The sequence below is a fragment of the Castor canadensis genome, chromosome 3 (genome assembly GCF_047511655.1).
Source record: "Castor canadensis chromosome 3, mCasCan1.hap1v2, whole genome shotgun sequence".
NCBI lineage: Eukaryota > Metazoa > Chordata > Mammalia > Rodentia > Castoridae > Castor > Castor canadensis.
Genome location: NC_133388.1, coordinates 189,767,733 through 189,789,686, shown reverse-complemented (window position 1 = coordinate 189,789,686; position 21,954 = coordinate 189,767,733). Strand labels below are relative to the sequence as shown.

The 21,954-nt window shown below is 38.2% G+C and overlaps 1 protein-coding gene across 7 annotated transcripts in view; it reads left to right on the top strand.

Annotated features, from left to right (window-relative positions):
• The window catches only part of Dnaaf11 (dynein axonemal assembly factor 11), a 123,792-nt gene that overhangs the window by 10,686 nt on the left and 91,152 nt on the right, over positions 1-21,954 (top strand). For all 7 annotated transcript variants that reach the window (XM_074069242.1, XM_074069241.1, XM_074069240.1 and 4 more), the window contains exons 2-3: positions 1,468-1,635; positions 5,550-5,627. In XM_074069242.1, the coding sequence (XP_073925343.1) occupies positions 1,468-1,635; positions 5,550-5,627 (246 nt within the window). The remainder of the gene's footprint in view (positions 1-1,467; positions 1,636-5,549; positions 5,628-21,954) is intronic.

Below are 21,954 nucleotides of genomic sequence, written 5' to 3'. Positions count from 1 at the left end.
GATGTTGTTCTGTAGTTGTCTCATCAAAGGGGACACATAAAGTAGAACAAAACTACACACACACACACACAAAAACCCCCACCAAGTGTCCCAAGTTCAAATGCAATACAGTTTCAGTAAGTTTTTCAGCTTGCAGATGTAATTCGGTTGTTCTCTCATCAAAGGTAGGGAGAAAAAGAAAAAAAAGAGTCTGGAGACAGTTCTGAGAATGGTATCTGCAGCTGTGGCTTGCCTGCCCGCTGCTGTCAGCCTGCTGTTGTTGGAGGCTTTATTTATGCAGATCTCTGGGGTGAGCTTAGCACTCACCTGGTCCCACAGGCCTTGTTTGTTTGGAGTTCTCCTGTGCAGGAGCCTCTGCTACAGGCTTTCCCCTTTCCAAGCACACTGGGAAAGGTGACACTGCACCTGCTTTCTCAGGCCTGCATGTTTATTTACAGTTCATCTGGGAAGTGGGTCTTTCCCCCTCTCCTGTGCAGTTTTCCTCCCACCGCCACTTTCACAAGCTTTCCTGCTCCTGATTACTGGGTGGTGCTGCTGCTCTGCCAGCTGCCATGTTTGTTTACAGCTCACGTGGGAAGTGGGTCTTCCCTCCTCTCCTGTGGAGTTTTCCTCCCTCCGCCACTCTCACAAGCTTTCCTGCTCCTAGTTGCTGGGTGTGTGCCCCTGCTCCCGCCAGAGGCTCTCCAGCCAGGCTGGCTTGTTTATTTACAGTCCCAGGAAGGGTTCCCTTCCCCCAATCTTCAGCGCTCAGGGCGCCCCACCCTCTTTCCCGTGTGTCTTTATTGCTCTTATTGCTTATTACTCACTTTCTCTTTTTTCCCCGGGTGGAGGTCAGTCTGTCCAGGGGGCTATGCTGCTCTGGCCCAGGCTTGTCTGTGGGAGAACCGCGGTACCGCGAAGCTCACCTGGTCTGCGTCTTCCCAAGCCATCTGGGGGCGGGTGCCTGTGGCCCGGATGCACTCCTGGTTTCTCCGTTTAATGTGAAGTGGAGATTCTCTGTGCCGGCTGGAGGTGTGGAGGGGTCAAAGTTATGCCTTTTCTCAGTGATTATGCCTGCACAGTGTGTCTCCAGCATCTCTCCAAGATTTCACTATAGGAGGCTTGCTTTCTGCTTCCTCCCTCTAGCCGCCATCTTGGAATCTCCTCAGGTCCATGGATCTTGTCCAGTTTAACCTAAAGTCCGTATAGGCCTTCCTATAACTATCAGCTGTCAGCTCTGTCCATTAGTAGCAGAACATAGGTATACCTGACACATGCAGAGACTAGGAAGACTTAGGCTATTACCATGTCTCTTCTTCCCTCTGACTCACTTCATGGCAGGATTTCCCTGATCTCTTCCTTTTTGAAAATCACTTGGACCTCAAGAATTGACATTTCGCTGCAAAGAAAATCTAGTGCATTAATAACGTAATAACCCAATGATGAACAATGGAATGGAAATGTAATATGCAAAAAATTGTCTTTCAGTCACAGAAGATCTTATTAGGCGGAATGCTGAACACAATGACTGTGTAATTTTTTCCCTGGAGGAACTCTCCTTGCATCAGCAAGAAATAGAAAGACTCGAACATATTGACAAATGGTGCCGCGATTTAAAAATTCTCTATCTTCAAAATAACCTCATTGGAAAAATTGGTAAGATTCAGTACTTTGTTCTCATGATTTTTTAGTACTTAGAATGGGACAGCTCTGGAAAATGGAGTGCTATTCTTGGAGATAATAACTGAATGCGTGGGAAAAGAGACACAGTCATCTCTCAGTGGTTGTGTGGGGACACTTCCCCTGAGCCTTTCCATGTAGAGTTGGTCTTGCTGCCTGAGCTGAGAAAATCTCCATTAAGGAAGGACTTGAAAGAGGAAGTAAGTGTAAAGAAGACATTAGTTGACCTGATCTTTTAAAAAAGTTTGAAAGGGAGGAGGATATAATTCATGCATTTTTCGTGATTTTGCATCACTCTGCAAAACCAAAAGATTATGTGGGAATGTGTAAGTCCTTGTCAGGTTACCACAGACAGTGACAGCTAGTTCCTCCATACTGTATAAGCATAAAGCACTGTGCTCAGTGTTGGGTACTGAGTGAGTACAGGTTGGATTGAAATTGATGGGTAAGTGCAGTAGTCAGGTGATGAAGATGAAGATCAAAGTATTGGAAAAGTATTGGCAATGTGACAAAGACTTGCAGCCAGGTGGGCTTGCTAATACTATACCCAGAATAAGCTATCACTAGTCATGAGCAGAAATGAGTAAGCTCAGGTTTCTCCTGTCCAGGTAGGCCCTGCTGTATGGCAGGAGAGAGTTGGGATCCCATGTTTTCTGCTGACAGGAAGACCCCAGAAGCCAGGAAAGAGGGTGGAATCCAGCATGCCCAGTTTCTTCTTCCAGTTTACCCATCAGATAAATTGGTCTTTCCCTGCCCCCACCTCCTCTGCCTCCATAATAATGAATTTAGGGCCAGAGAGAAGGGGGAACTGCCATGTGGAAACAAAGAACTGTCAATATTATATAATTTAATGGTAAATGCAAGCACAGGCTCTGGCATCAACATCAGGTAGACCTGGCTTGTAAGCCCTGCTTCTGCCATCTGCAGACTGTATAAAAATAGACAAGTTGGTTAACTTGTCAACTTGTCTGGCTCTTAGTTTTAGCTTCTATAAAAACAGGGGTAACAACACCCAGTGTACAGAACTGGTGTAAGGGGTGCAGGAAAAGATGTTCTTAGCACTGTGCTCGCCTCGGGCTGAACGCTCATTAGATGGAAGCTACTGGGCCGTTGTTGTTTGTAATGGTGTCATTTAACCTAGAGTGTCCTAGGCTAGTCTAATGAAGGGGGAGCAGAAGGGAGAAGAGAGTGGAATTGGAGGGAAAGAGATGGACTTGCTTAAGACAGAGAGCCTATCCCTGGAGACCAGAGGGCAGCTTGAAGGTTGCAGTTAACTTTCCGTGGTGATGTGGTGGTTCTCAACAGAGGGCAGTTGGCCCAAACACAGTTTTGATGTGTGTGTGTGTGTGTGTGTGTGTGTGAACCATGATACCACACATAGGACAACTTCCCATAAGAAAGAATTATTTGACCCCAAATGTGAGTCTTGCTGAGGTTGAGAAACTCTGGTGGCATAGTTGCCTCTGGTTCCATAGATAATTGAAAATTGGCATTAAGATTATTAAAAAAAAAAGCCTAGATTTGCATCATTTTTTGAAGATTACTAAAAAGCTCTATGTTTCTTCAGATAATTATTTTCGGCATCTTTTACTTACCAGAAATTAGAAACTCTGGCACATTGTTCAAGTAAAAAAGGCTACTACAAAAAACTGCCAGCTTTTTGCATGGGTCTAATTGTACAGATCTAAGAGTTCCTGAAATTTTAATCTCCACAGCTGGTTCCATCACAATTACTAATTAGTAGCATAGTATTTCAGGCCTTTTCAGACTGTGAGAAAGCTTAAATTTTTGCTTCCAAAGTATTCTTAAATTAAACACTCTTTTAAATCCTAATAATGGGATTTTCAGCGTTGCTCCACCCATGGGCTTTTAGGCATTTATTTAGCAAGTAAAACTACTTCTCTAGGATTCACACTTGCTCTTGTGCCACTGAGGTAGAAGTTTGCAAAACAACTGCCTTTCCTAAAGCCCTGGGTCTCACTGGAAGTGCAGATGGGCTGCGGAGGAAGGCTGTACTCAGCACTGATGCAAGTGTGAGCCAAGGACCATCTGGGGCTCCACTGAAGTGCAGAAGGGGTGGGTAGAGGTGGGCTTCTGAAATCAGCTTTTTCAACAGCTTCCCTGAGGGCCTCATAAAGTGAGGGCCACAAGCTTGTTTCATCTGAGAAGGGATTTGGTTCATTACAAGTTTGTGGTCCTGCTTATGGTGACAACTGCTCCCAGAATGCTGTGGCTTGGAGCTCTCAGACTCCCTTTCTGCTTCCTGGGAAGGCCTGGGCATTTTCAATTATGGAGCCTTTTGTTCTTCCTCCTGACCAGTTTGGCCCCTTGGTCTTGAGGAGTTAATTGGGTAAAATCTTACTGAACAAGTCTTATGTTGATTTCTACCAGATGAGTCTTTGCTATTTAGAGAGTTAATCAAATAACAAAGGAACAGGAGGAGGAATCTGTTTAGAACAGGTATTATCTTATTGTGGGCTGGAAATTTTAACAGTGTTAACTTTGAGTATTTCTGTGCAGGATGCAGACTAGACACTGTTTGTCATAATTCTTGGCTCACAGAAACCTCCAAATCTGCTGACTCTTGAATGCTCAGATGGTGCTAAAGAACCTTCTATAAACATTAGTATTGCTTGAATAATTTAATTGCTGAGAGAAGCTTTCATTTATCCCTAAATCCTCATTTTAAAATATGAGTAGACTGAGACCCTGAGAGCTAAACTGTTTTATCTCAGATCTATGAGAATATATATCTACATATATATATGATGTTCTATGAATTTTAGATGAATTGTTAATGGTGATAAGTGGGATGATTATGTAGCATCATGTTTGGTAGTCATAATATTCCTGAGAAAGGGGAATAGAAGTATTATTTAAGTGAGGCTACCTCAAATGTACATTTCTTATCAGGAGCATCATCTTTCTTGTCATTTTAGAAGGAACTGGTCTTCTGAGGTATAATTTAAATATTTAGTGTACAGCTCTGGGGTCAAATTTCTTGGTTCTACCATTTAACCTTGGACAAGAGAACACCTTGATATTCTCATTTGGAATAAAGAGACAACAATACTTGTTACCTCAAAAAGTTATTCCTGGGATCAAATAAGATAACATATGTAAGGTGCATAGAATGCTGTGGGACATGTAATAAGTACTCAGCAATGCAGCCATGACTTATTATTAGCTGTTTTTAAAGGCCTCATTCTGCGTAAACAAATCTACCTTGATTGTATATAGTGATTGTTTTGTCTGTATGTGCTTTCAGATTTATCTAAAAATAAAAGATAATCCTGTATCATGTTGATTTTTGGCTTCAAGTAAAAGAAACCTAACAGTAAGGAGAACTCTTATTTTACTCACCTGTAAGTCTAGAGGAAGACCATACTCCAGGGTGGGTTAGTTCTCCTATCTGTTTCACCAGCCACAACATATGACAGATGGTCCCTCATGATTGATCCAGCAGGAAAAAGAGATAGGTAGAGCTTTCCCTTCATCTGCTTGGGAGTTTGGTATGCATGCCCCCTTCTGTACAACATGGCTACCTGGAGACTGCCATGGCCAGTTGACTTAAGTCTAGGTTCCAGAGCCTTTCCTAGCATGTAACACTGAATGGTCATGTACTGACCCAGCTTGATTAAACCTAGCCCCCTGGAGTTGGGTCTGGGTAGAGATTGAACAAATCTATGCTCCGTTAGGAAGGATGGAGGCTGAGGGAAATGCTGTGAAGGCAACCATTGTCTGGTGTACACAGAAAGATTTGAAAAGCAACATGAATTTGCTAAACATATAAAAATAATCCTCAGGTTGTCTTATCATTTTCACAATAGATTATCTAAAAATGTTTTTTCTATTAAAGGTTAATTAATTATATTATTTGTATATTTCAGAAAATGTTAGCAAACTGAAGAAGCTTGAATATTTGAACTTAGCATTAAATAACATTGAAAAAATTGAAAATTTGGAAGGTAAGAATTTTATTTATTATGAATTAAATCAAGTTTTATAATTAACTTTAAACACTATTGCACAAATAATAAGCATACTTTTAAAGTTGACATTTTATATAAATCTTATCAAGTCATATAAAAATTCAGTCAATAAAGTGATACATAAATTCACATATGCAAATTCACTTCATCCTTTCCTAACTTAGTCTTTCCCAGGAGTCGTAGGAGTTAACACTTTGTGGCTTTGTCTCATTTTTCTTTCTATCAATAGGATCACTCTGTAACTATTATTTTGAAAATTAATTCATTCCTTGAAATTGCCTTGATCTTTTGATATTCAGGAGAAGGGGCTGGGGACTACTGGGGTGATTTGTAGCCATTTGTTTGCAGATGGGAGTTTGGGAGCATTCCAGCGTTTTGCTATAATAAGCATGGCTGCAGTGAGCATCCTTCTACAGTCCACTTTGTGTGCATATGCACAGTTTTTTTTTCTAAGATCTTATTTAGAAGTGGAACTCCTGGGTTTAAATATGCATATTTTGAAAAATACTGCCAAAATTTTTCTCCATAAAGATTGTATCAATTTGTGCCTGCACCTGAGAGTCCCTGTGAGTGTCCGTTCCTGTAAAAAGTCACTGAGGCTCTCCATAAATCGAGTCTTCTTAAGACAGGAGTGCAGTGCAGTCTGATGATTGTTTTAGTTTGCAGCACATTTGTTATTACTGATCTTGCATATACACTTTCAGATGTTTATTGAGTACTTGGATTTCTTCTGCTATGACTTAGAGGTTTCAGATCTTTTGGCTACATTTCTATTGATTTGTCCTGTTTTTTTTTTTTTTTTTTTTCATTTTTCTTTTATTATTTATATGTGCATACAAGGCTTGGTTCATTTCTCCCCCCTGCCCCCACCCCCTCCCTTACCACCCACTCCACCCCCTCCCGCTCCCCCCCTCAATACCCAGCAGAAACTGTTTTGTCCTTATCTCTAATTTTGTTGTAGAGAGAGTATAAGCAATAATAGGAAGGAACAAGGGTTTTTGCTGGTTGAGATAAGGATACCTATACAGGGCATTGACTCACATTGATTTCCTGTGCGTGGGTGTTACCTTCTAGGTTAATTCTTTTTGATCTCACCTTTTCTCTAGTTCCTGGTCCCCTTTTCCTATTGGCCTCAGTTGCTTTAAGGTATCTGCTTTAGTTTCTCTGCATTGAGGGCAACAAATGCTAGCTAGTTTTTTAGGTGTCTTACCTATCCTCACCCCTCCCTTGTGTGCTCTCGCTTTATCATGTGCTCATAGTCCAATCCCCTTGTTGTGTTTGCCCTTGATCTAATGTCCACATATGAGGGAGAACATACGATTTTTGGTCTTTTGAGCCAGGCTAACCTCACTCAGAATGATGTTCTCCAGTTCCATCCATTTACCAGCAAATGATAACATTTCATTCTTCTTCATGGATGCATAAAATTCCATTGTGTATAGATACCACATTTTCTTAATCCATTCATCAGTGCTGGGGCATCTTGGCTGTTTCCATAACTTGGCTATTGTGAATAGTGCCGCAATAAACATGGATGTGCAGGTGCCTCTTGAGTAACAGTCTTTTGGGTATATCCCCAAGAGTGGAATTGCTGGATCAAATGGTAGATCGATGTCCAGCTTTTTAAGTAGCCTCCAAATTTTTTTCCAGAGTGGTTGTACTAGTCTACATTCCCACCAACAGTGTAAGAGGGTTCCTTTTTCCCCACATCCTCGCCAACACCTGTTGTTGGTGGTGTTGCTGATGATGGCTATTCTAACAGGGGTGAGGTGGAATCTTAGTGTGGTTTTAATTTGCATTTCCTTTATTGCTAGAGATGGTGAGCATTTTTTCATGTGTTTTCTGGCCATTTGAATTTCTTCTTTTGAGAAAGTTCTGTTTAGTTCACATGCCCATTTCTTTATTGGTTCATTAGTTTTGGGAGAATTTAGTTTTTTAAGTTCCCTGTATATTCTGGTTATCAGTCCTTTGTCTGATGTATAATTGGCAAATATTTTCTCCCACTCTGTGGGTGTTCTCTTCAGTTTAGAGACCATTTCTTTTCATGAACAGAAGCTTTTTAGTTTTATGAGGTCCCATTTATCTATGCTATCTCTTAGTTGCTGTGCTGCTGGGGTTTCATTGAGAAAGTTCTTACCTATACCTACTAACTCCAGAGTATTTCCTACTCTTTCCTGTATCAACTTAAGAGTTTGTGGTCTGATATTAAGATCCTTGATCCATTTTGAGTTAATCTTGGTATAGGGTGATATACATGGATCTAGTTTCAGTTTTTTGCAGACTGCTAACCAGTTTTCCCAGCAGTTTTTGTTGAAGAGGCTGCTATTTCTCCATCGTATATTTTTAGCTCCTTTGTCAAAGATAAGTTGCTCATAGTTGTGTGGCTTCATATCTGGATCCTCTATTCTGTTCCACTGGTCTTCATGTCTGTTTTTGTGCCAGTACCATGCTGTTTTTATTGTTATTGCTTTGTAATATAGTTTGAAGTCAGGTATTGTGATACCTCCTGCATTGTTCTTTTGACTGAGTATTGCCTTGGCTATTCGTGGCCTCTTGTGTTTCCATATAAATTTCACGGTAGATTTTTCAATCTCTTTAATGAATGTCATTGGAATTTTGATGGGAATTGCATTAAACATGTAGATTACTTTGGGGAGTATCGACATTTTTACTATGTTGATTCTACCAATCCATGAGCATGGGAGATCTCTCCACTTTCTATAGTCTTCCTCAATCTCTTTCTTCAGAAGTGTATAGTTTTCCTTGTAGAGGTCTTTCACATCTTTTGTTAGGTTTACACCTAGGTATTTGATTTTTTTTGAGGCTATTGTAAATGGAATTGTTTTCATACATTCTTTTTCCGTTTGCTCATTGTTAGTGTATAGAAATGCTAATGATTTTTCTATGTTGATTTTATATCCTGCTACTTTGCTATAGCTATTGATGATGTCTAGAAGCTTCTGAGTAGAGTTTTTTGGGTCTTTAAGGTATAGGATCATGTCGTCTGCAAATAGGGATATTTTGACAGTTTCTTTACCTATTTGTATTCCTTTTATTCCTTCTTCTTGCCTAATTGCTCTGGCTAGGAATTCCAGTACTATGTTGAATAGGAGTGGAGATAGTGGGCATCCTTGTCTGGTTCCTGATTTTAGAGGGAACGGTTTTAACTTTTCTCCGTTAAGTATAATGCTGGCTGTAGGTTTGTCATATATAGCTTTTATAATGTTGAGGAACTTTCCTTCTATTCCTAGTTTTCTTAGAGCTTTTATCATGAAATGATGTTGGATCTTATCAAAGGCTTTTTCTGCATCTATTGAGATGATCAAGTGGTTTTTGTCTTTGCTTCTGTTAATGTGGTTTATTACGTTTATTGATTTTCGTATGTTGAACCACCCCTGCATCCCTGGGATGAAGCCTACCTGGTCGTGGTGGATAATCTTTTTGATGTGTTGCTGAATTCGATTTGCCATTATTTTGTTGAGGATTTTTGCATCAATGTTCATTAAGGAGATTGGCCTATAGTTCTCCTTTTTGGAGGTGTCTTTGCCTGGTTTTGGGATAAGTGTAATACTGGCTTCATAAAATGTGTTTGGCAGTTTTCCTTCCCTTTCTATTTCATGGAACAGTTTAAGGAGGGTTGGTATCAGTTCTTCTTTAAAGGTCTGATAGAATTCAGCAGAGAATCCATCAGGTCCTGGACTTTTCTTTTTGGGGAGACTCTTGATTGCTGCTTCAATTTCATTTTGTGTTATAGGTCTATTCAGGTGATTAATTTCCTCTTGGTTCAGTTTGGGATGATCATATGTATCTAGAAATCTGTCCATTTCTTTTAGATTTTCAAATTTATTTGAATATAGGTTCTCAAAGTAGTCTCTGATGATTTCCTGGACTTCCATGGTGTTTGTTGTTATCTCCCCTTTTGCATTCCTGATTCTACTAATTTGGGTTTTTTCTCTCCTCATTTTAGTCAGGTTTGCCAGGGGTCTATCGATCTTGTTTATTTTTTCAAAGAACCAACTTTTTGTTTCATTAATTCTTTGTATGGTATTTTTGGTTTCTATTTCGTTGATTTCAGCTCTTATTTTTATTATTTCTCTCCTTCTATTTGTTTTGGGATTTGCTTGTTCTTGTTTTTCTAGGAGTTTGAGATGTATCATTAGGTCATTGATTTGGGATCTTTCAGTCTTTTTAATATATGCACTCATGGCTATAAACTTTCCTCTCAAGACTGCCTTAGCTGTGTCCCATAGGTTCCAGTAGGTTGTGTTTTCATTTTCATTGACTTCTAGGAACTTTTTAATTTCCTCTTTTATTGCATCGATGATCCATTCTTCATTAAGTAATGAGTTATTTAGTTTCCAGCTGTTTGCATGTTTTTTGTCTTTACTTTTGTTGTTGAGTTCTACTTTTACTGCATTGTGGTCAGATAGTATGCATGGTATTATTTCTATTTTCTTATATTTGCTGAGGCTTGCTTTGTGCCCTAGGATATGATCTATTTTGGAGAAGGTTCCATGGGCTGCTGAGAAGAATGTATATTGTGTAGAGGTTGGATGAAATGTTCTGTAGACATCTACTAGGTCCACTTGATCTATTGCATATTTTTGATCTTGGATTTCTTTATTGAGTTTTTGTTTGGATGACCTATCTATTGATGATAATGGAGTGTTAAAGTCTCCCACAACCACTGTGTTGGCGTTTATATATGCTTTTAGGTCTTTCAGGGTATGTTTGATGAAATTGGGTGCGTTGACATTGGGTGCGTACAGATTGATGATTATTATTTCCTTTTGGTCTATTTCCCCTTTTATTAGTATGGAATGTCCTTCTTTATCTCGTTTGATCAATGTAGGTTTGAAGTCTACTTTGTCAGAGATAAGTATTGCTACTCCTGCTTGTTTTCGGGGGCCATTGGCTTGGTAAATCTTCTTCCAGCCTTTCATCCTAAGCATATGCTTATTTCTGTCGGTGAGATGAGTCTCCTGTAAGCAACAAATTGTTGGATCTTCTTTTTTAATCCATTTTGTCAAACGGTGTCTTTTGATGGGTGAATTAAGTCCATTCACATTAAGTGTTAGTACTGATAGGTATGTGGTGATTCCTGTCATTTAGTTATCTTAGTTGTTTGAAGGTTTGATTGTGTGTACCTAACTTGATGTTACTCTCTACTGTCTTGCTTTTTCTTATCCTGTGGTTTGGTGCTGCCTGCCTTTTCATGGTTAAGTTGGGTGTCACTTTCTGTGTGCAGGATCCCTTGCAGAATCTTTTGTAATGGTGGCTTTGTGGTCACATATTGTTTTAGTTTCTGCTTATCATGGAAGACTTTTATTGCTCCATCTATTTTGAATGATAGCTTTGCTGGGTAGAGTATCCTGGGGTTGAAGTTATTTTCATTCAGTGCCCGGAAGATCTCACCCCACGCTCTTCTTGCTTTTAATGTTTCTGTTGAGAAGTCTGCTGTGATTTTGATGGGTTTACCTTTGTATGTTACTTGTTTTTTCTCTCTTGCAGCCTTCAATATTCTTTCCTTAGTTTCTGAACTTGTTGTTTTAATGATGATATGTCGTGGAGTAGTTCTATTTTGATCTGGTCTGTTTGGTGTCCTGGAGGCCTCTTGCATTTGTATGGGAATATCTTTCTCTAGATTTGGGAAATTTTCCGTTATTATTTTGTTGAATATATTACGCATTCCCTTCGCTTGCACCTCTTCTCCTTCTTCGATGCCCATGATTCTCAAGTTTGGTCTTTTGATGGAGTCGGTGAGTTCTTGCATTTTCTTTTCACAGGTCTTGAGTTGTTTAATTAGTAGTTCTTCAGTTTTTCCTTTAATTACCATTTCATCTTCAAGTTCTGAGATTCTGTCTTCTGTTTGTTCTATTCTGCTGGATTGGCCTTCCGTTTTGTTTTGCAGTTCTGTTTCGTTCTTTTTTCTGAGGTTTTCCATATCCTGGCTGTTTTCTTCTTTATTGTTGTCTATTTTTGTCCTGAGTTCATTTATCCATTTATTCATTGTGTTCTCTCTTTCATTTTGGCGTTTATACAGTGCTTCTATGGTTTCCTTTATTTCTTCTTTTGCTTTTTCAAATTCTCTATTTTTATTGTCTTGGAATTTCTTGAGTGTCTCCTGTACATTTTGGTTGACCCTATCCAGTATCATCTCTATAAAATTCTCATTGAGTACTTGTAGTATGTCTTCTTTTAAATTATTCTTGTAGGCTTCATTGGGTCCTTTGGCATAGTTTATCTTCATTTTGTTGGAGTCTGGCTCTGAGTTTCTGTTCTCTTCATTCCCCTCTGGTTCCTGTACTAATTTTTTGCTGTGGGGAAACTGGTTTCCTTGTTTTTTCTGTCTTCCTGTCATTGTCCTTGGTGTTGTTACTGTCCCTGTACTGTGTGTAATTAAGTATTTTCTAGCTTGTAATAATAACAATGGTAATATTGAGAATGGAAGAGTGAGCTGAGATGGAAAGCAAGAAGTTAAAGAAAAGGGGAAAACAAATATACAGACAAGAGGGAGAAAGCAGAACAAGGTATCAGACAAGAGAGTTTCAAAGGTATAAACAGGGAGTGTTAGTGTACTAATTGACAGTAAGCTGAACAGACAATAGAGTGACAGAGAGATGATTGAAAATCAAAGATAAAAAAAATAAAAAATAAGTATATGAAAGTAATATCTATTTATAAAAATGAATTAAAATAAAATGGAAAATAGAAAATTAAAAAAAAAACAAAAAACAAAAAACAAAAAAACTTCCAAGTTTATATGCAATGCAATTTCAGTCTTAATAATTTGGATGTCCGTCTCAATCTCCAGTCCTGGAGTTGGTGCCTCAGATGTTGAGAGTCCCTGTGAGTGTCCGTTCCTGTAAAAAGTCACTGAGGCTCTCCATAAATCGAGTCTTCTTAAGACAGGAGTGCAGTGCAGTCTGATGATTGTTTTAGTTTGCAGCACATTTGTTATTACTGATCTTGCATATACACTTTCAGATGTTTATTGAGTACTTGGATTTCTTCTGCTATGACTTAGAGGTTTCAGATCTTTTGGCTACATTTCTATTGATTTGTCCTGTTTTTAATGTGCTCTTATGCATTCCAGATATTAGGCCATTGTCATACATGTCACACATTTCCCCTTGATCGACTTTTTCATTCATTTCAGTTCCAATGTTGGTATGCACAGGCCTTAGATTTTAGTATACTTAGTTATCAGTCTTTTTGTTTATGATTTGTAAGTACAGTATATTTTATATTGAATTCTAATTTTAATGATTTTAGTTTTTACACTTGATATGTCTAATCCATCTCAAAATTTTCATGTGAAAATGAATCATAGTGTACTTTGTTCCTCAAATGGGTCATCATTGAATTATCTGAATAATTTTTAAAATTGAGATATAATTCACATACCATAAAATTCAACACTTTCAATACTCAAATCAGTGGTTTTCAGTATATTCACTGAAATTACTCTGGTTGTGCATCCATCATAACTCCATTTTAGAAATCTTCATCAGTTCAAAAGAAACCCATGTCTGTCAGCATTCACTTCCTATTTGCCTGCCTTGGCCCTGACAACTTTCAATATACTGTCTATCTATTGGTTTTTCCATTTTTAACACTTAATATAAATGGAATTACACAATGTGCAGTCTTTTGTGCCTGTCTTCTTTCACTTAGCCTAAGTTTTCAAGGTTCCGTCATGTTGTAGCATGTTTCATTGATTCATCGCCTTTCATGGCTAAGTGACATTCCAGATTACGAATGTACCGGAATGAACTAATGAAGGCTTTGTGCCTTCATTAGTTGGTAGGTATTTGGGTTGCTTCCACCTTTTGGCTATAAGAAAGCTTCTGTGAGCATTCATGTGTAACTTTCAGTGGAAACGTATGTTTCTAGCTAATTTGGTATACACCTAGGAATGGAATCGCTGGATCGTATGGCAACTATGAGGGTTCTAATTTCTCTACATCCTTTCCAATATTTGTTATTTTCTGCTTTTTATTTGCTGCTTTTTTTAATTTTTGAGACAGGGTTTCGCTTTGTAGCCCAGGCTGGGCTTGAACTTGTGATCCTCCTACCTCAGCCTTCTGAGAGCCAGGCTTAGTGTACAAAGGTTTGTAATTACTAATTTGGTCTCTTTGGTTGTCTACTCAGATTTCTGTTTCTTCTTGTGTCAGTTTGGTCATTTATGTCTTTCTAGAATCTGTGTAATTTCACATAGGTTCTCTAATTCATTAGCATATACTCCTTTTTATTTTTTGTAAGTCAATAAGAATGTCTACTCTTACATTTCTGATTTTAGTAAGTTTGGGTCTACTCTTTTTCTTGGTTAGTACAGCCTAAGGTTTGTCAATTTTGTCGATCTTTTCAAATACTCAAATTTTGTTGATTTTCTTCATTTTATATTCTTTGTTCTGTTTATTTTCTCTCTAATCTTTATGATTTTTTTCTTCTTTTGGTTTATATTTAGTTTGCCTTTTTTCTATTTCTTGGGGTGGGAGGTTAGATAATTGGCTCGAGAGCTTTCTTTTATCCCTCTGTAGGCTCTTACAGGTGTGATTCCCTCTGAGCACCGCTTTCCTTACATCCCTTAAGTTTTGCTGTCCTGTGATATGGTGTGTTTTTTTTTAACCAATTTTTGTTTCTGTGACAGTCTTGCTCTGTAGCCAAGACTGGCCTAAAACTCTGCATCCTCTCTTCCACCCTCCAAGTGCTAGGATTACAGGTATGTGCCACCACAGATAGCTTTGTGTATTTTTATTTTCATTAATCTTAAAGTATTTTCTGATTCCCTTGTGATTTCTTCTTTGACCCACTGAATATATAAGACTGTTGTTTAATTTCCACATATTTGTGAATTTACAGAGTTTTTTCCTAGATTAGTATCTAGTTACATTTATTGAGACACATTTTACAGCCTAATGTCTCACCTGACATGGAAGAGGTTCTGCTTTCTTGGATGGAATGTTCTGCACATGTCTGGCAGGTCTAGTTTTCCTTTATAAAATATTGTTTTACTCCTCTTTTTCCTTACTGATGCTCTGTCTAATCACTCCATTACTGAAAGCTGCCTATTGAGATCTCTAATTACTATTATTAAATTGTATTGAATTGTCTATTTTCTCCCTTGAATGCTAGCAGATTTTTCTTTATGAATTTTGGGTCTCTGCTCTTGGTTGCATATAGGTTTGTAATTACTTTATCATCTTGATGAATTGATCTTCTTATCATGACAAATGCCCTTTGTTATCTCTAGTAATAATTTTTGTCTTAATGTCTATATTATCTGATATTAGCATACCATTCCAGTTCTTTTGTTCTCTTTTTGATTATTAACGTATAGATCATGCTTTTATTTTTAAACCATCTTGTCAATCTCTCCCTTTTACTGGATACTTTTATCCATTTACCTTTGATGTAATTAGTGATAGGGTAAAATTTATATTTGCTCTTGGCTGTTTTTTTTTTTTTTTGATGATCCTGGGGTTTGAAGGCAGTGCCTTACCCTTGGTAGGTAGGCATTCTACCATATAAGTCACACCTCTGGTCCTATTTGCTTTAGTTATTTTTCAGATAGAATCTTCATCTTTTGGCCCAGAGCTTACCTTGGACCATAATCCTCTTCCTGTATCTCCTGCATAGCTGGATTACAGGAATATGCCACCACAGCTGTTTTTTTCTATTTGCTTTTTATATAATCATGTCTGATTTTTTCCTCTCTTTCTGTATCACCACCTTCATTTTTTGTTAGATTTTCTCTTGTGTTATTCTAATTCTCTTCTAGTTTCTTTGACTGTATATTTTTGAGTGATTTTCTTAGTGGTGCCCTAGGAATTATAATTAATGTCTTAATTTATAACAATCTAGTCCAAATTAACACCAACTTAACTTAGTAGTACACAAAAATTTGCTTCTATATAGATGCTTCTCTCTCCTTTATGCTGTTATCACAATTACATATTTATATATTATATGTCCATCAGCATAGAGTAATAATTATATCTTGTAGTCACTTAAAAATAAGGAGAAGAATTACAAACAAAAATGTATTTATTTTGCCTTTTATAGTCACCTATGTAGTTTCTTTGTTTCTTTCCTTCCTCTTTCCTTCCTTCCTTCCTCTTTCCTTCCTTCCTTCTTCTATCCCTCCCTCCCTCCCTCCCTTTCTCCTTCTCTCTCTTCCTCCTCCTCCTCTTTCTTCTTCTACTTTTCTCTCTCTCTCTCTCTGTCTCTCTGTCTCTCTCTCTGTCTGTCTCACTTTCTGATAACTTTCTCTTCTCTTGCTTTCATTGATCTCCCTAGAACTTCCTTTAGTTGGATTTTGGTTGCTCTGCCCTGATTGTCCAATCTCCTGAACTTGTATTTCTTATTTAAATCCCTTTGTCTTTTTATTCTGCAGTCTGGGATATTTTACCAGATTTAAATCCCAGAATAATTAGTCTGTGTCAATTCCTTCTCATTTAAAAAATTCAGTTCATTTACAATTAAATCTTGATTTGGGCCATAATTTCCATTCTCATTTACTCCTGCACCAGTGTCTATTGTCCTCCTGTGGATGAAATAGCTTCTAACATCTTTTTTTAGGATTCTTGTTAGAACTCTACTTTAACTCTCCCTTCGTGTGTGGTTTCTTGTTTGGTTTTTCAGCCTTCTATTCTGTGCTATTTTCCCTAAGTGGAAACGCTGGATAGGCAACTACAATCACAGAAGGTCTCGTTGGATGGGGCTGGGGTGGCTTATTCTGAGTTGTGAGGTTCTGCTTCTCCAGTCACCCGCTCCTGCCTGGCAGAGAGGGAGCTGTGTGAGCGGGTAGAGGGAGCTGTGTGAGCGGGTAGAGCTTCGCTGCACAGTGCAGGGCATGGCGCAGAGGCAGGCAAGCTGCTCTCCCCACCCCACTCCCATCTGCCCACAGCTAAAATTGGGAACACTTTACTTTGGTCATGGTGGCTCTTAGTCTGTTTGCTCCTAATGTAGAAAAATGGTGACTATTTAGATTATGTATCAACAAAGATGCAAATATGCATCATAAGTTTTAACTTTCATCCTCCAGACCTAGCAAGTTACAAAACATTCAGGCCCCTCATTCAGCGTCAGTGCTGAGTTGGGATGATTCTTCCTGCTTTGGAAGCAGAATCCTTGTTTCTTCCCTGCCAACACTGCACCCCTGTCACTACATCAGCTCATGAACAAACAGAATAAGCATGCACTCAATTTCCATGTTTTGTGGTAGTAAAATTTCAATCTACAATGCCAGAGAAGAAATGAAATTCTCACAAATTTCAGTTCCAAGGCTGGTTATTTTTGTTAAGTATCTTAGCTATGAGCAGTTGTTATTATGTGTTTTGTTCATCCATCACTAGAGGGCAGCATTGTCACTATTGTCTTTGAGCTTTGCAAGCTGTAGTCTGCAGTGTCCACCTCCAGCCTTTTTACCAGGTCAGGTCTTCCTATTTTGGTGTCTGCCTACCCCCCACACTGCTACAACATGGATGAAGGAGGTGCAGGGTCATTTGAGGAACATGTTAATGGGAGGGTGCACTGTATCTGCTTGCAAGAAAAGCACTTTTTGTTTCATTTGAAGTGTTTGAGAAGGGAGAGGTATATACACATCTCACCTGCTAGAGTGATTTAAAATAAGTTGGTTCCCCCTCCCTTTCATCCTTCTTCCCTCCCTCCCTCTCTTCTTCTGTCTTCCCTGTTAAGAAGTTACCAGGGTGGAATGAAGTGGCTTGTTTTGCCCTCCCTCCTCCTATTTCACTCTAACCTAGGTGGGGTGCTGGGATGTTCTCAGTGTCAGTTCAGTGACCTGCAGGCCCCCAGGGTCCCTGGTTGGACCTGTGCAGAATGATTTCTCATCTCCGGAGGAGGGGCTGCCTCAAGCTTGCCAGCCAGGCAGGGATCACACATGTGTAGTGTGACAGAAAATGTGGTTTAATTCCTTATGTGTAGGTCGGGTGGAAGTAAAGTTAACATTTACCACTTTGAAAACTATAAAGAACTCTTTGAGTGTCCTGGGTCCTTCATTATAAAATTTCAGCAAAATCCAAAAGTATACGAATTTTCCACCTTGTTGGAGTCTTCCAAATGTCAATCTTATATGAAAGACAAAAATCACTAAAATGTCTTTCAGAGCCTCCCAAAGCAAACTTAATACCACATAACCTATGTCTTACATCAGACTACACCAAATATATCTTCTGCATTTGTAAAATGCATCTAGCATTTCTGCCATGTGAAACAATCATGCAGATATAGAGATTTAGACTGAACTATGTTTGTGCATGTCATTCCTATGGTGGCTTAGCTTACATTTTTACAGTTTAGCGACTGCATTAGCAAGTATATTGATGTGTTTTAAAGAACTCTTTATTGCTCAGGACTTCATGTGGTTTTAATTATATTTGTTATTATGAATGGAACTGCTCTGGTGATCTCTGCTTCCAATAGAGACCATTCGTTGGGATCTTTTCCCACAAAAGAAATTCTGGGCAGAGAGGAAAAATGCAATTTAAAAGCCTATTTTGCATATTGGCAGATTGCATGCTGAAAAAGTATACTTGTTTTCTTGTAGACTTATCAATATTTTTAATTTATCTGTATCTTTACAAGTTTATTAGAAATTGTGATTTTTTTTGTCCTTTTTAATTTTTGTAGTTATTTTTGAAAATGTAAAGTTACTGAATTTCCTTCGCCTATGTAGTAAAGTTTTAATTATTAAAAATATTTGTTTTTGTACATTGTGGGTATTATCTTTTTAGTGATTAATATTTTTACACTTTAACAGATACATAAAATTGTGCATGCTTTTAGGTACCATGAGATGCTTTTTTAGGTGTATACATCATGTAATATTCAAATCAAGGTAGACATACTACCTCCTCAAACAATGATCACTTCTTTGTGGTAAAAACATTCAAAATCCTTTTTCCTAGTTTTATTTATTGATTTATTTTTGTGGTACTGGGGTTTGAATCGACCTACACCTTGACCCACTCCACCAGCCCTTTTTTTGTGTGTTAGGTATTTTTGAGATAGATCTCATAAAGTATTTGCCCAGGCTGGCTCTGAACCACGATCCTCCTGATCTCTGCCTCCTGAGTAGCTAGGATTACAATCATGAGCCACCGGTGCCTGGTTTTATTTTTAATTTGATAACACTGGGATTTGAACTCAGGGCTTTTATGCTTGCTAGGCCGGTAAGCAACCACTTGAGCCCTCAGCCCTTTTGGCTTTTGTTATTTTTCCAAAAGAGTCTTGCATTTATGCCTGGGCTGGCCTAGACTTTGATCCTCCAACTTACGGTTTCTGGGTAGTTGGGATGACAGGTGCATGCTCCCACACTCAGCTTATTTTATTGGTTGAGATGGGGGTCTTACAAACTTTTTACCCCAGCTGACTCCAGTTGAGATCCTCTCAGTCTCTGTGTCCTGTAGCTAGGATTACAAGCATGAGCCACTGTATCTAGCCTCTTCTGTTTTAAACAAATTATGTGCAGCGCCATCTGACCTCAAGTGAGGAATAATTATCTCTTTCCGACAGGCGTGCGTATGAAGAACTCACTGCACAGAAGCGTTGAATAAACATATTAGATTTAGAGGCAATAGCATATTGTATTATGCGTAGAAAACATTTGCATGCTTTCATTAGTGTACATTGATGATATAAAATAATGTGTTTAATTATGACATTTTCATACATGCATAATGTACTTTGGTCATGTCCATTCCCATCGTCCTCTCTTGTTATAACATCTGAGAAAATGGCTAATTTGCATCTTAGTTTTCTCTCAATTTCATGTATTTTTCTCATTTTGTTTATTTATGTACAAAATATCAAATATAACCAGATTGCAAAATTTGAAAAAATATAATACAGTTTGCTTTTACTCTGTCATTACTGCTACATCTTCACTGTGTTTTTTCTCTCATTTTTTTTACATTGCTGTAATTATAGCATATGGGTGATATTATTTCTTACTTTTTCCACTTTTACACTATCTCAAGCCTTCCCCCATACTGTGATGGAGATTTCATAACCATCGTTTTTAGTGTTCTTATAATAGTGAAGTGAAAAGATATGTTAGTGTTTGCTTCACCACTTTTCTAAATTGAGCATGCAGGTTTCTCTGTTTGTGAACTGGTTTATTTTATACCATGTAACTGTGTTTGCCATAACTTCATGTACAACTGTAATGGTCTCCTGGTGACGCTGAAGGAATGGGACCCGGACTCAGTCTTGTCAATTCTATTTTTCCTCACTTACTCCATTGTCTCAGAAGCTGAAATTCCTTTAGTTTTCACCTTAGCCAACTAACTAGTCTCCCGTTGACTGATCTGCTCTAGGCGCCTGTTTGTTCTCCTTGTTTGTTTTCCTTTCTCATTCTTCCTTCTCTTCCTTCCTCTCCTGCTCTTTCCAACTCTTTTCTTCCACAAGTAGTTCTTAATTATCTTATTCCACAAGCCTTTTATGTGTAGTAAGTAGAGTAACATACAAGACAACTTCCCATTGTCCAGGATCTTAAATTCTAACAGAAAAAACAGGTCCTAAACCTACAAACAGTCAAAAATACCAGTTATGACAAATGCTGTACAGTGAATTAAAATGGCATAATGTCTGTTGGAGATTGTCTAATGTCATGAAAACAAAGAAAGTATCTACCCCATATCTCTGCTGTAAAATTACTACATTTTACTTTGCAATTAGCAAGTCATTTGTGAAAAGGAACTTTGACATTGTATAAGCATCCCATTCCTCAGCATTTTTTACGCATTGGTTAGTTTTACATTCATTAATGACATCTAATTTCTTCATCACAAGGCATTCTACTTGTGGAAGAACCTTACCTTCTCCCCATTTGTTTGTTTATTCATTATTCCTTTGTCATTATGGACTGCATATGATAATCAGAAGAGTGCTCACTGGGCTCTTTTGTTATAGCTAGTGTTTACTGAAACCAGCTAGGCAGCCGGCACTTTTGTAATGGATTCTTGTTTATTTAATAGATTATGTTACTACTACCATTATTTGGTTTGATGATCACATTGCCCCAGGCTTGGCCAGAGGAACTGTTTCAAGCAGTCCTCTGTGTTTGGATATGTTCTTGTCATTCTCTGAGCACTCCCTTGCTCTTAGAGGCTTGTCAAAATGTTCCAGTCTCATTTTTTATTTTCCTACTTTTTTCCATTCTTCCCTTTTTCATACTTCATATGTATATTTTATTATCACATTATTGTTGTGCTGGGGGTACATGGAGCATTTACAAAAGTTCTTACAATATGTCATAGTTGAATTCACTCCCTCCATCATTCTCCTTTACCCCTCCCCCCATTCCTAGAATAATTTTCAGCAGGTCTCATTTTTCCATTTACATACATGAGTACATAAAATTTCCACCACATTTACCCTCCTACACCCTTTCCTTCTGTCCTCCCCCCTCCTACTGGTACCAACTCCCCAAACAGGACCTGTTTTACCTTCCTGTTCTCTGTTTTTTTAAAAAGACATTTTTTTGTTGGTTTAAGATCGTTATCCAAGGTGTTTCATTTTGTCATTTCCATGTCATATATTCTTGATATAGGTAGACTTAGGAGATTATTTCCACATTCATGCAAAAGGTGATAAGAATCTGAGTTAGAGTGTTGGTAGTAGGGAGTATGTAAAAAGAATTTAAGAGTTAAGAATTTAAGGTTTGGCTGATGATGTGATGGATTGATGGGAAATTGGGGTTACTTTCAAGTTCACAGCTTAATATCAAATATCAAACTCACATTTGATATCAAAATGGTGATGGCATTAATAGAATTTAGACATAAAGAAGGCAGAGAATCTGTGTTGAAGATTGAAGACTGACAGGAAATATGAGAATTCTGTTTTGAATGTGTTGAATGTGACATGTCTTGAACGCATGTAGAGGTAGAATGATATCTAATTGGAGGTTGAGAAATGAAGTTACCATGTAGGACTTATCAGAATCAGGGGTTAGTTAAACCAGTGACCATGACCATTGTCAGCAAGAAGACAATGGGACAACATTGGGTAAGGGGTACCTCTGGGCTATGTGGCCATTGAAAGGATAAAGAAGTTCATATAAAAGATCAAGAGAAACAAGATGCCATATACGGAGAGCCAGGCGAGATCAGTGTCAGCATTACAGGACAGTTGAGAGTTTGTGTGAGGTAGATTGTTTTAAGTAGAAAACAGTCTATTTGTGCTGCCAATTTTAAAGTCTTTGGTCACCTTTAGAGGAGAAAATCTTGTAGAATTTTGGGAGTGTAAACCAGGAACAGTTTTTTTGAGGATTCCA